Source organism: Acipenser ruthenus, chromosome 2 (genome assembly GCF_902713425.1).
Source record: "Acipenser ruthenus chromosome 2, fAciRut3.2 maternal haplotype, whole genome shotgun sequence".
NCBI lineage: Eukaryota > Metazoa > Chordata > Actinopteri > Acipenseriformes > Acipenseridae > Acipenser > Acipenser ruthenus.
In genome coordinates, this window is record NC_081190.1 from 18,528,277 (window position 1) to 18,542,973 (window position 14,697).

The 14,697-nt window shown below is 37.8% G+C and overlaps 1 protein-coding gene across 5 annotated transcripts; it reads right to left on the reverse strand.

Moving 5' to 3' along the window:
* Positions 1 to 87: 87 nt before the first annotated feature.
* On the reverse strand, positions 88 to 12,915 carry LOC117962904 (transmembrane protein 150C-like). 5 transcript variants are annotated; one of them, XM_058990526.1, is made up of 9 exons: positions 12,549 to 12,915; positions 7,780 to 7,859; positions 7,590 to 7,678; positions 5,383 to 5,436; positions 4,548 to 4,580; positions 4,080 to 4,147; positions 3,410 to 3,537; positions 2,991 to 3,168; positions 88 to 2,486 (listed from the first exon to the last, which is right to left on the reverse strand). In XM_058990526.1, exons 3-9 carry the CDS (start codon positions 7,661 to 7,663, stop codon positions 2,278 to 2,280), a joined length of 744 nt encoding a protein of 247 aa, XP_058846509.1. In that variant the 5' UTR covers positions 7,664 to 7,678; positions 7,780 to 7,859; positions 12,549 to 12,915; the 3' UTR covers positions 88 to 2,277. The 5 variants fall into 5 exon arrangements, with proteins under 5 accessions (XP_058846509.1, XP_058846507.1, XP_058846508.1 ...); XM_058990524.1 differs by having other exon boundaries at positions 7,780 to 7,954; XM_058990525.1 differs by having other exon boundaries at positions 7,780 to 11,119.
* Between the last annotated feature and the right edge of the window lie 1,782 nt (positions 12,916 to 14,697).

Below are 14,697 nucleotides of genomic sequence, written 5' to 3' on the forward strand. Positions count from 1 at the left end.
GCCAGAGTGTCCTTGGCTCACCACGCACCAGCAACCCGGCCAGGCACCTGCGGGCTTGCCTGTAAGCTGCCCAGAGCTGCGTTGTTCTCCTACACTGTGTCTCTGAGGTGGCTGCATGGTGGGTCTGCACTGCAGTGTGAAAAGAAGCGGTCGGCTGACGGGACACGCTTCGGAGGACAGTGTGCGTTTGTCTTCGCCGCTCCCGAGTCAGCGCAGGGGTGGTAGCGGTGAGCTGAGCCTAAAAGTAATTGGCTATTCTAAATTGGGAGAAAATGATAAAAAAATAGAATTGGCGACTACTGAAAAAAAAAAGGGAGCTCTACGAGATCCAGTATATAATGCAGTGTACGGCAAGGTCACGAAGATGAGGCACAGTGCTTATTTGATTTAATACTGACTTTAATTCAGTTACATCCACATCCATAACAATGCAAACAGCAATTTACACAAGAAATAACATGCATGATGAGAGTATATTTTATCATGGCATGAATATGTATGTTACAATATATTTAATATTAACTGATGTGTGTGTGTGTGTGTGTGTGTTCTTTAATAGTCATACATTTACAGTAAGAAAAGATTTTACATCATACACAATATAAAAAAAAACATACCCCTCCCCCGTTCTCTTTTTGGACACAGCTGTGCATGGCATAAAAGCTTATCTTCATGACCTAGGATTGGTCATAAGTATAGTACCACACTTTCTGGTCTGGATAAAAAAAGTGTCACACATATTCTCACGCAGTTAACATATTTCCACAAGGAAAGTTTAATCTCAGCTTTTTATATTGAGGTAAACCCATAAGAAACCCTGGTTAGGCATTAGTCGAAACATTTGTCAATGTGATTTAGTTAAGGATTTTATTAGGATTGTTAAGGAGTGTTGTGGCCCTTGGCATTAATTTGCAAACCAAAAAATGCCATGATGAATTAAAAAAAAGTTTTGCAGCCGTTCGATCTTTAGATCTCAGAACTTAAGGTTTGGCTTTGTCAGTACCCCACGTTGCTATGGGTATTCTCCTCCCTATTCCCTAGGTCTCCACAGTAAATGAGAATTAGGTTTTGAATTGCTCCGACATGGTTAGATAAAAGGATTTGATTAATGTGTAATAACAGTACATGCTGTAACCACCATGTTAACTTACCGTGGATTATCCAAGAGAGTGAAACCTAAATAAACACATTTAGGAAGTGCAGTGTGTTGCCTATATTATTTTAGACAAGTCACTGGCATGTCTTTCAACAAGCATTTCACTCACTTGGGTCCTTCTACCAAAACTCTTTCAGCTCATGACTGTAGATGATTTATCTTTTTATTTTGTAAGCATGTGTAAAGGTGCTCCCTTTTAATTAGTGCTTAAGACGTTTATAAACCAACTGCCATATAGAATGCTAAGTTTTAAAACCATGAACCTTAATGCATGAACAGATGTTTGACAGTTCAGCAGTGCAGTACATCATGGTGGCCAAGGGTTAGCCTGGACAGGGTTCAGACGGCTAGCATTTTTCCATCCCTTTTATTACATTAATTAGGCCACTTTAGGTAGTTATTTCTGAATTATAGGTTTAGACAACAAGTCTAAAATGTATCCTGAGGGTTTAAGCTTTTAAATGATGGATGTTGCCTCTATTACAGTAGTACTTTCATTGCATTAAGTTATTCTGGGAAAGGGTATTTTCTGAAGTATACTGTTGCACTCATTTAGTAACTGATAATGTGGGTTCAGTCTCATGGGACACCTCAATTTTACAATTTTATAAAACACACAGAACTTGTTTTAAAAAAAAATCATGCTGATAGTGAAAACTGTATGACCCTAAAAAAGACGGGGATACTTTTAGCTTTACTCATGTGCCATGCAAATATCAGCCTTTTATTTGATTTCAGTGATGTTAGCTTACATTCTCAGTCTTGTGACCGAACAGTGTGGGTGCTGCAAAGAGGTTTCCGTGACAACAAACTAGGACTGCGTAACATCATCTGCTGGCGCCTGTCAGTAGCCTCCCTTGCAACAAGGAATACAATGATTTATTATTGATGGGGATAAACCTGCGGCTTCTCATTCTGGTGCCAGATTCAAAGGATTGATATGTACATCCGTCCTTTCCAGCTTTTGTAGATTCAAGAAGGATAAAGAAAGTCTCAGGCTTTTACAGTATTTTTTTTTTTTTCATGCATGCCTGAATAAAACAGCCTTGCACGCCCCCGATCCTTGATCAAGTATAAAAACACAAGATAACTGTAAGGTAGAAGATGCTGCTGCTCAGTCATTACAGCTGGTCAGACTGGTGCTCTGAGATCTCAGAGAAGGTCTCAGATAGACTCAGAATGTTGTCTTGGTCATCTGTGCACACAATTTCAAACCTGTAGTGTCGGAATTCCACTGCAAAGGACCCCAGGAAACTGATGAAGAACATCACGAGAGCCCACTGGACTTGGGCAGCGTGCATGTGCAAACGCTGAGCCATCAGGATGAAATCTGCAGCAGCACAGTCAAGGAAGCAAAACTCTCCTTGACCATTAAATCTCCTGATTTCTATTCAAAAGTAAGTAGCGGAGTTCCAAAAAATATAGCATTACACGTCCCCACGTGTTGCTACAACTGTTTAAATAATGTACATGTAATTTGTCTTTGTTAACATCCTGACAACTTTTTACACTTATAACTTTAAAGTCTGTTTCAAAGCTTTTTGGCCGCTCTAGTGTACTGACAGTGTAACGATTATTAACCACATTATGAAACGGGTAACTCAGCAATAATGATCCATGATGTGGTACGGAACAGAAAAGCCAGAGTTATGATGTTTTCTTTTTTTTAAATCTCTTCCTGCAGTGATTTATAGGACTCAGTGCACTAGTGCGACCATTTTGAAAATAGCTTTGAAACAGACTTTAAAGTTATAAGTGTAAAAAGTTGTCAGGATGTTAACAATAAAAAAAGAACTGACAGGCTCTACTGTTCTGCACCGTACTGAAAGGATACACAGGAGCACACTGAGAGTAATAGCAGCTGAAAGCAGGACTCGTGGAATTCCGATTGTCCTCCCTTCGTTCTTTAAGTTGACTTTGAGAGTCACGACAGACTGAAGCCAGCATGCAAGGGTCCCAAATCCAAAAGTCATCGATGTCCCTACATTGTGTAGCTCCTCGTCATTTGAAAGCTGTAAAACGTTGCAATGATTGTAAAGAACAAAACAAAAAAAGACAAAAAGTCCCAAATTCTGAAAATCTTTTATTTGTATCCAATCTACCTGTCAGTCTCTGAAATGGTAAAACTTTTCACTAAAGAGTAACAGCTAAACCCACAGGTAATACAATGTTAATTCATTTTTGGGACTGCATTAGAGTAGACTATTTGTGTGTATGACAGTTACTCTTACAGCAAACAGATTGCAATCTTACCTGAAAATTTCCCAGTAAGGTCATTCCAAAGCATGCCAGGCATAAAGCAACCAGGCTGCCAATGTTTAGCCATGGTGTGTGCATTCTAGGCTTCAGCTGAATATATCTGAGACCAGCAATTGCAAACGCTGAAAAAGATTTAAAGCAACAGCAACAATAATAATACTAATAATAAACCATTTTGTAAATGTTTACTATATTCCAGTTACGAAATTATTATTAAGTGATATCTTATTTTTGTCAGAAAATCTGTCTCAAGTCTATGTTTTAATATGAGAATTTTCTAAAGGGCAATTTTAGCACAAGGACAGCCACAATGCTATGAGCTCCTGGTATGGTACTGCAGGGGGAGCATTTACCGATTTCTACCTATAGTATAACAGAGAGACCCAACAGACACTGCCACAGTACCATCTCAACACTGTGCAATGTTGTTGCCATTGCTTGTAATGCTGTGGTCTGATAATGGTTTCTAATGCCATGGTTTCCACAGGTCTTATAATGGTGCCCCAATGGTGCCGTATCTTCCTAAAATGTAGTAATAATGAGGTCTGAATGAAATGTGAAATGCTTTTTTATCTGTTGTTGCATTTTAGGTAACAATGTGAACATGTGATGACTCTGCGGTGTCTATTTACATTTTAAAAGAAAACATTAGGTCCATTCCTACCTACAAATCCGGCCATGTTCATGACTTGACTGAATACACAGCTTGCAGGGGGAGCATCACCTGCAATACTTTAAAAACAGCACATTTCATGATTACAATGACAATTGCTCTTCATTTGCATATTTATTTAAAAAATAAACCACCTGAACCAGGATTTAGCTTACTCCTGCTTTGATAGTGAAACCTTGAAACTGGAAAGCTATCTCCAAACCCCTGTACGGTTTCACGAGTACCAATCAATCAATGAATCTTTATTTTATATAGCGCCTTTCATACTGGACCACCATTACAAAGCGCTTTACAAGATGCAGTAACAACAAGAAAATCCATAATACTTTAAATACAGTGGAAAGTGCATAATACATGATAGTAGAATAATACATGAAATAGTACATTAAATACTGTGGAAAACCTCATTGAATTCATCACACAGCCTTGCTGCCATATTAAATAAAGCATAAACATTACCTTATGTAAGGTGGAGCTTTAGATCCTTCTTTTCTGAAATAAACAGACAGCAATATTTCAGAGGCCAGCTTTACATAATTATTTCAGAGCTTTACAAACAAAGAATCTCCTCATGTAATCAATGAGTGTGTAAATGCATCATTTCCACATTACATTTACAATAGCTGTGTTCTATTATTTTGAAATCATTGATAAGTCTTTACTTGACAACGTCTCTGATAGGTACTACGGTGTCTACCAGATAAACGTAAACGGCTGTTGATCAATAACAGGAGAAGATCTAGCTTGCCTTATTGATAGTATCATTTTCAAAAATACAACAATTTTAATAAGACAAGCAAGAAACAACTCTTACCTGCAACTAAGGATTGAATGAAATTAAAGTGTATGGCACCGCCATAAATACAGCTGATAATGGCTATGGCTTTAGTTTTGATTTAATCCATGTCCAGGTTGTTTCTTGCTAGTTTTATAATATTTATGTTGTTGTATTTTTCTTCCAGAAAAAATACACAGGCGAACTTTGTAGCAAAATAACATTTGCCCCAGGACACCCCACAGGGCATACATGTGCCACTAGCATGCAATGCTTATTAGTGTGACAGGTAAATAGAAGAGAAAGAGATGTTGCAGAAGCATGACTGTTTTTAAATTGAGTAGAAAAAAAGGTAAATGCCCAGTAATATAAAAACAGACATAGATCTTTAAGGTCAGAAATTAAGACAATTTCTTAGGTTAAGTTCCAGCAGGTGTAGCTGGACTGAGCTTAATGCACATGTATTCCTGCATGCAATTCTGTTTACAGCTCTTACCCCAATTCCAACACATTGGTTACCTGTATTCTGAGTTCAGTGGTATTATTTTATCATCTTCCACAGCTATGAAATACCTGTAAGATAACAGACCGTGGGTTAGTCACAAATGAGATGTTGGTTTGTGCTGTCCAGTTTATATTTTATTATTTAATGCTGGATATGTTGACTTCACTGAACAGCTGTGTTCAGAGCAGTCTCCTTGGTACAAACAGCAAACATGGTCTACAGTAATAGTGTACGTTAACAAAATGGTTTGCTTTCTACCTTGACGGCCACCCATGTGATGCTGTTATTTAGGCATTTCCTTATCCGTATTTGCCCTTGAGTAGAAAAGTAGTTTGATTTATTCTGGTACTGCAGCAGTTTCCAATGATTTACCAGCGTGGCACCTCATTCCACATTCCATGTTTTAACTGATAATGTCACTTTGTACCAATGGTACTTTATTACAGTGCAAAGGTTGTTATTAAAATCTTACTTTATAATAATTTTCTTATCCAATATCAATTGCTTGCTTGCTTGTTGTGATATTAAAAGACACCAGGTCCACCATATTTTGGTTTTCTCCTCACTTTTCTTCTACTTACTCTGCTAAAACTTACAGTACCTGCAAACTCTAACTGGCTTACTTGCTTTGACTGCATATTCTTAATACATTCATTATTAAATTCTGCTCTAAGCTTTGAATTTCAGTTACATTTAATGAATCTGGTTTTAGCAGGAATACTTCTGTCCACCTATTTTGAGTCAAGTTTTCTATGAAAGATTATTTGATGCTATGTCATTAAGTATTGAAAAGTATATTATGTCTGGAAGAGGGCTTTTTGAATGAATAGTCAAAACAAATATGACCCTTTTTAAATTATTATTGTTTTTTTTTTTTTTTTTTTTTTTTTTTTTTTTAAATTTAGTCGTCGCCAATTATTTTTACCCCGGTTTTCACCCCAATTTAGCATGCCCAATTATTATCTGTATCCCCGGCTCACCGCTCGCAACCCCCCCGCCGACTCAGGAAACGGAGGCTGAAACACGCGTCCTCCGAAACGTGCTCCTTCCAAGCCGTCATTTTTCGCACTGCAGATCCACAGCGATGCCACCAGACCTATAGTGCCGGAGGACAACACAGGTCTGGCGGCTCCGCTGCAGAGCCACAGGCGCCCTATCGGCCACAGGGGTCACTGATGCGCGGTGAGCCGTGGATTCCCCTGCCGACCTAAGCCCTCCCTACCCGGGCAGCGCTCAGCCAATTGTGCGCCGCCCCCTAGGAACTCTCGGTCACGGTCAGCTGTGACATAGCCTGGATTCGAACCTGCGATCTCCAGGCTATAGGGCACATCCTGCGAGGAGCGCCTTTACTGGATGCGCCACTCGGGAGCCCTTAAATTATTGTTGTGATATAGTGTTCCTCTCCTCATTAGCACACATAGATACCTGTCTTGAGCATCAGCAGTCTCTCTTATTTTCTGATCACATCAATGTCACATTTAAACACTAATCTGGGTGCCCTACTTAATGCAAAAAAATGCCACTTGCTTCAAGCAAAAAGTATGTTGTGTCCCATGTTCCTATGCTACTATTTGATTATGTGGATCTCATATATTTATCCTTGGTTCTAATAATAGGGTGCATTATTAGCATTTACCATGCTACCTCAAACAGGACGTCGCCTGCTGACAGATGGTAGGCCGAGCCTCCATTGTAGAAATTGGATGTGCAGTTAATTGAGGTCTGACTTTACCTTTGCTGTTACAAACCTTACAACATGGGCCAAACAATGGCACTGTCTGTGTGCTTGGTATAAATAAACCCATGTTTTGGGATATCGCCACACCTCTGTTGCGTTGTGAGGCAACAGGTGAAGCAGAGTTCTTTCAACTAACACGAGGAGGAGTGGTGATATGTAGTTTCTTATTTATTAAAGAAAGGCTTGTCTAGCATTATCAATGGTCTCTAACAGCTGCAGGGCAGCAAGATCTTCTGTTATACAAAACCATGGTTACCATGCTTGCCTAGGATTGACCTTGCTTTCACTATGTTTACCTACATTTTGCATTGTTTTTAATACAGTAGAAAATACATGTCAAAACTAAGTTCAGAAGGCATTTTTTATTACAACATATTTCTAAAGACTGCATCCCTGGATAACTTTTACACTAGAAATACATAACTGAAGCTTAGACCTGGCCTTAAAATGCAGTGAACAAAAAATGGAGTGATCCACACTTACACGATCCAGAGTCCTGCAGTGGTAAATAGAGAGAACAGAATGGGTAGAAACGCCCAAATACTGCACTTCCTCATTGCTTCTTAAAAGTCCTTTGAAAAAACAGAATGAAATTAATGAAAACTTCCTTTTTTCTGGAGTTTTACACGGTTCCGACTTTTATTCGCAATCAGGTAAAGAAAAAAATTCTTACCTTGAGCTATTTCCTGTTCAGCTGCTCATGCATTCATTTACACACATTGACCCAGCCTGTGGTCAGGCTTTTTGGAGTTCCTGATTTTAAACAAAAGGTGGAGCTTTGGAATCTCTCTGTGTCAAGACAACAACTCCCATTCCAATACCCTCCAATACCACATTGAAAAACATGCCTGAATTGACAGAAAGATAAACAATGACATGGTCTTCAGTATCTTTCTTATACAACAATAATGGCCACCTGCAGTTTTGAGAGGAGCTCTAGACCTATGTAAATGTCTGTAGTGTTATCCCGTTCAGTTCAATGTCACACACACACACACAAACCAATCCTTGTTTTTTGTATTATTATTATTATGTACTATGTGCACCTACTTTACAGAATGAGTACTTTATTGACATGCCATGTTTGTTTACATTGCCAAAAGGTTACCTGCTTCCCCACCCCTTGGATCCTGTATCACCCTAAGCACCACAAAGGCAAACCTGTGCTTCTACGTGCAGCAGTACGATGCTATAAAAAGTCACAACACTGAAGCTCTGTTGTAGACCACGAGTCAACACAGACATTAAAAAAGATGAGGGTCTTTTATACAAGTGTTTTTGTTCTACCTGTGACATTGTACAGGAGAGTTTCAACACTGGGCGAATGTATAAGGTAATCTTCCTTAATAAGTGTTTAAACCAGAGTGGTGTTTTGTTCATTTCACTCAACCATGGCTGACTAAACATTTAAGTGACACATAAGAACATAAGAACATAAGAACATAAGAAAGTTTACAGACGAGAGGAGGCCATTCAGACCATCTTGCTTGTTTGGTTGTTAGTAGCTTATTGATCCCAGAGTCTCATCAAGCAGCTTCTTGAAGGATCTCAGGGTGTCTGCTTCAACAACATTACTGGTGAGTTGGTTCCAGACCCTCACAATTCTCTGTGTAAAAAAGTGCCTGCTATTTTCTGTTCTGAATGCCCCAATATCTAATCTCCATTTGTGACCCCTGGTAATTGTTTCTTATTTCAGGTCGAAAAAGTCCCTTGGATCGACATTGTCAATATCTTTTAGAATTTGGAATGCTTGAATCAGATCACCACATAGTCGTCTTTGTTCAAGACTGAATAGATTCAATTCTTTAAGCCTGTCTGCATATGAAATGCCTTTTAAACCTGGAATAATTCTGTTTGCTCTTCTTTGCACTCTTTCTAGAGCAGCAATATCCTTTTTGTAGCGAGGTGACCAGAACTGAACACAATATTCTAGATGAGGTCTTACTAATGCACTGTAAAGTTTTAACATTACTTCCCTTGATTTAAATTCAACACTTTTCACTATATATCCGAGCATCTTGTTGGCCTTTTTTACAGCTTCCCCACATTGTCTAGATGAGGACATTTCTGAGTCAACATAAACTCCTAGGTCTTTTTCATAGATTCCGTCTTCAATTTCAGTATCTCCCATATGGTATTTATAAAGCACATTTTTATTGCCTGCGTGCAGTACCTTACACTTTTCTCTATTAAATGTCATTTGCCATTAATGTAGATTAGGAATAGCAGAGGACCTAATACTGATCCCTGTGGTACACCACTGGTTACCTCGCTCCATTTTGAGGTTTCTCCTCTAATCAGTACTTTCTGTTTTCTACATGTTAACCACTCCCTAATCCATGTGCATGCATTTCCCTGAATCCCTACTGCGTTCAGTTTGAGAATTAATCTTTTATGCAGGACTTTGTCAAAAGCTTTCTGGAAATCTAAATAAACCATGTTGTATGCTTTGCAATTATCCCTTGTCAATGTTGCATCCTCAAAAAAAGTCAAGCAGGTTAGTCAGACATGATCTCCCTTTCCTAAAACCATGCTGACTGTCTCCCAGGATATTGTTACCATACAGGTAATTTTCCATTTTGGATCTTATTATAGTTTCCATAAGTTTACATATAATAGAAGTCAGGTTTATTGGTCTGTAGTTTTGTGGATCGGTATTATGTACAACCCGTTTTAGGTTGGTAAAAGAAGGAGTGTACCCTAAAGGCCTACTGCACCAAAGACAAAAAGTAAGCACCTGTGCAGCTTAAGAGAGGAATGGGTTAGGGTGCGTTGCTAAATTCACCGCTGCATGCACCGATATAAAGAAGATTCACCAAACCGTTGTTAAATTCACCGGTGCGTCACCGCTGAAGCAGCGGATTCACCAGGGTTAAGAGTTGGTGAACTGCAGCAAAACCAAAATGGCCGCTCCCACTGTGGAAGTTTGTCTTGTACAGAGATACTATTATCAATGTAATTGTAGATTCAGAGATGCCAAATCTTTTGAAAATGGGTATGGAGTTGTGTATTTTAAATAAATATATAATAGCGCTAATAAACAATATCACATTTGCCAACTTATCCAGAATAGCCAACTAAGCTAGTGACGTACAAGAATTCGATATGAGAGAGAGAACAGACTATTTTTTTTATCATGTATGTTATTTGTCCTTTTATATTTCAAACAAATATGTTACAAAGTTGCGAAAAGTGGGCGAACTGTTTTTGAAAGTGTATCCATTAATATTGTAGCGTGCAGGGGGGAAGGCAGCAGCAGCGCTGGTAGGTGACGTAATCACACATGAAGTCATAAGCCCGATATAGCCGGCTCCTTTTATACAGTGGTATTGGTGCTAGACTTTAGTGCGAGAGAGAGGTCCCGGGTTCGCGCCCGCCCTCCGCCTGTGTGGATTACCTCGCCGTGTGTGATGCGCCTGCCTGCATTAATGGAGATCGCTACAATATATTCATATTTATAAATATTTACAGTTGCAGGCTAGCTGCTTTCTACATTTTAATGTAACAACAAGCTAGCTCCTAATTAGTCTGTTAAAGACAACTAAACCTTCATCCCAATAAGCTTTCAGCTCGCACAGGTCAACCACAGCCTTGCATGACGCAGCAGCAACCTTTCTATTATTATTATTATCAGCTATGTTAGTTCACCAAACTGTTAAATTCCTTGCACCTATGAGCACCAAGTGATGTCACTTCCGACTCAGCCATGCAGAGCACTGATGAATTTATCGAGGCACCCTTACTTGTAACGGTCATACACGTGGATTTGGAAAAGTGCAAATGACTCAACAAGAGTTTCTTAGACATTATGGAGAAAATATTTTAGAATTGGATACTGAGGTGAAAACGTTGTTAAGAAGAATTCAAAGTTGATAAGTGGATATTTAATTTTGAAATATTGTTATTAAATACACAGTATAAAATATGTAAAAATATACAATACCCCCTCATAAAAATGGCAGGTGTCCTGTTTTTGCATTTTGAAAGCTCATCACAGCACACCAAATTCGGCCCTGCAAGGAAGTCTATACTAGACATTATTCCCACCAATCAATATACAGTATTTTTAAATGTATGGCACAGTAGGGGAGACCGAGGTTAGTTGTCACACGGGTTGGTTGTCACAGTGCTCGTAACTATGACACCAGATGGTGCAGGCAGGTGATACTAACACTGAAATGTTTGTTCTATTGTCTGGAACTCAACCATCTTGTAACATAAAGGTTAGCACATATTTCATTTTTTTTCATACCCAAAGTAAACAATGTATATCTTGTTATTTATGTTATAACTCTTAGTAGTATTGGAGTTTGGTTGAACTGATGGCCATGTTAATAGAACCAGATACTGGCTATCTTTTGGTGTAAAAACAAAACCAGTAGGTTCTCCCAGTAGTACTGAGAGGATTAAATTGTCATGTGAAGTCGGGTTGGGGCAGGTTGTCACATAGTTTTTGGGGTTGGTTGTCACAAATCCTATAGGAAGAAGTCTTATAATTTTTCTTTCTACTTGTTTTACACCAACATGTGGGATATGTCACCACATAATGCTTATTTAAGTTATTTACTCTTTGTCCTCCGGTTCTGTGGCGGCTGTGCTATTATTTTGTAGCATGGGTCAACATTTCAAATATATATAGGTCTATATTTGTTATGTTCACATAAAAAGTAAAAATACAACTTTTTCTGTCATTGTACACAGTAGAAACTTTATGTTATTAAAAAAAAAAATGTTGCATTATTGTCTACTGTAAAACAAAGAAAATACTTTGTGACAAACAATCCCAGTATGGGGCAGGTTGTCACAGGTGACTGGCGCATTTTCAACCGTCTAAATATCATATTTGGAATAAAGTTACAAAAAAAAAACATCAATTTGTACGTGAAGAGTTATTCTTCAATATAACAAGGCACAGAACCTCGCAGAATGTCACCAGATTGAGGAAAATAATAAAGAGTAAAACGTGTGACAACCAACCCCGGTCTCCCCTACTGTTTAATTAAATGTAACACATACCAGAAACTAAAAAATATCTATTGTGCCAATACCTGTATCATAAAATAAGCCAGTTGCCATTTCTATGTAATATTCTATATTCATATTCTATATAGAGCCTAATAATAATAATAATAATAATAATAATAATAATAATAATAATAATAATAATGTAAACTACAATTTATTGCAAAATGTTGTTTTAAGGTAAAAGATTTGAGTGGCGTTGAATCCAGCTAATTATAGCCATCTTTCACTTATAAAAGGCCGAATGGATTACGCATAAAACACACACAGGCCAATCACAGTGCCGTCCATAATATAAAGTTACTGTGCACTCATATGCAATATAACATGCCGTTTTTAAAATGGAGTACAACTTTCCTATAATATTTCGTCTCTGCTACCGCTGTACTTGCCTGTATAGCTATAGAAACAAAGCCATACCTCTGAATTCCTTGGGCGTGCGATTCGTCTTTTCTCGGTTTCGTTCAGGCTGCTCATGTATTTGTCGAGGTACACAGTGCAATGTTTCATTACAATAAGCGCTACTCTTCCCTTTGTACTATATACAAATTGAAGTAATGCATTTAAACAATTGCGTAAGGCGGTACGTCTTCTCTCCCTCTTCTTCCGTGCCCCGCTGCATTCTCCGGCGTGTTTAATGCCGAGCGGTGGTATCGCAGAAACTGCACTGTTGGCAAAGATGCCCGACAAACGTATTCTTTAGAAATTCGACTTATGCATATGCTGTGTTTGAGAGAATAGAAAACGTGTAGTCTTATGCAAAGTGACCGAGTAGCCTACTGTAGGCCTACTGTAAAAATACAGATCGTGACGGAGTCGCTCAAAATACATGACTAAAAGGTACCTGGTCATTTAAGGTAAATTAATTAAACACATTGCGCCTTTAATTAAGAGTGAACTATTTTGAGATTTACATATATACAAATAAACAGATTCGTTCCTCAGCATTATGCTGCAGTCAATTATTATTATTATTATTATTATTATTATTATTATTATTATTATTATTATTATTATTATTATTATTATTTTAGGTTTTCTACTGGGGACTGGACCAAAAATATAAACACCTGAGATATGTGGTATGCATTTGTGTAAATGAGCAGTGCCCTACGCGACTAATTACATTGTTGATATATAAGAGTTGCATTTCTACGGTAGGCAGTTTTTAAGGTAGGCATTATAAAAAATAAAAAACAAACAAACAGAAAACCAACTGTTTGTTAATATGATCAGCTGTCACATTCCTGTGTTATGCTACATTAACAATTCCTCAGTGATAACAGCCTTTAATTTATGCCACCTGGGATACTAAGAACAAGAAGCTCCTGCCAACTGAGCACCTATTATCAACCTCTTATGACACAAGGAAGCATTGCAGATTATGCCAACAGCTGTATTAAGTACTTATACACGTCCAGCTTTTACTTTTTGGTGAGAGGATGCTTATTATTGTTTCTACCCATACGGAAAAATAATATATTTTAGTATATGCCAAAGCAATATATATATATATATATATATATATATATATATATATATATATATATATATATATATATATATATATACATGGTACTATATTCTCATCTCTTTCCTAAATATATGCTGCATAGTGCAATATATTTTAAATATATTCTCATATATTTCAGAAAACATTCAAAGTATATTGCGGTACATTCCTACAAGAATGCAAGATATATTTTATAGATGACAGAATTTTAAAATATATTTTGGATTTCGTCAAAATATATTGCAATAGATTGTAAAAAAACAAAGGCTCCTTTGCGTGCCGTGGTGTGCCCACACTGTTTCTGTGACAAACACATTTTCTTTAGTGCATTTTAACAATTCTTAAAACGTTATCCCTGGTCTAAATTTAATTCCTTACCAGACATTATATTTCACTAATATAGGAAAGCAAAGGAACACGTGTATATTACAGTTTTCTATTATTATTATTATTATTATTATTATTATTATTATTATTATTATTATTATTCAAACTGCTGTACCATCTGGTTATGCTGGCACTAGTGCCCAGGAACCAGCAGCCGGTGCTTAGGGAATTGCAGAAGACAATGAAGAGGAGTCCAGCATGTAGATGTTGATTATGAAGAATGAGAAGGATGAAGAGTAAAGATGGTGAGCTGTTGTGAGCATGTCATTGAAACACCAGTGAAGTGTGGTGCCTGCCTGGTGACACCAATCCTCCAAGCCCTAGGCTGAAAGAGGACCAATGGGTGAGGTGCTTAAATAAGTAACAGTCTGCGTTTGCTTTTATCACACTTGTAATGGGTTTGTATAGGGCAGGATGTTGACAGCCGTTGGCTTGTGCCCATGCCTGGCTAAACATAGGATGGTTTTCTCACTTGTCTTTTTCTATTTAAACAACTTTTCAATGAATAGACTCTTTGTATCCTGCTCATATTTCCTAATCACTGAAAAGTCATTTCCATGGAGTTACTTAGTTATGTCTTTCTTTTTGGTTTGCAAGCTTCACAAACAGCACTGCTGTTTTTCCATCTGACTCCTTACTGTGTTTGTAGCTGGAAACATTACCACAATA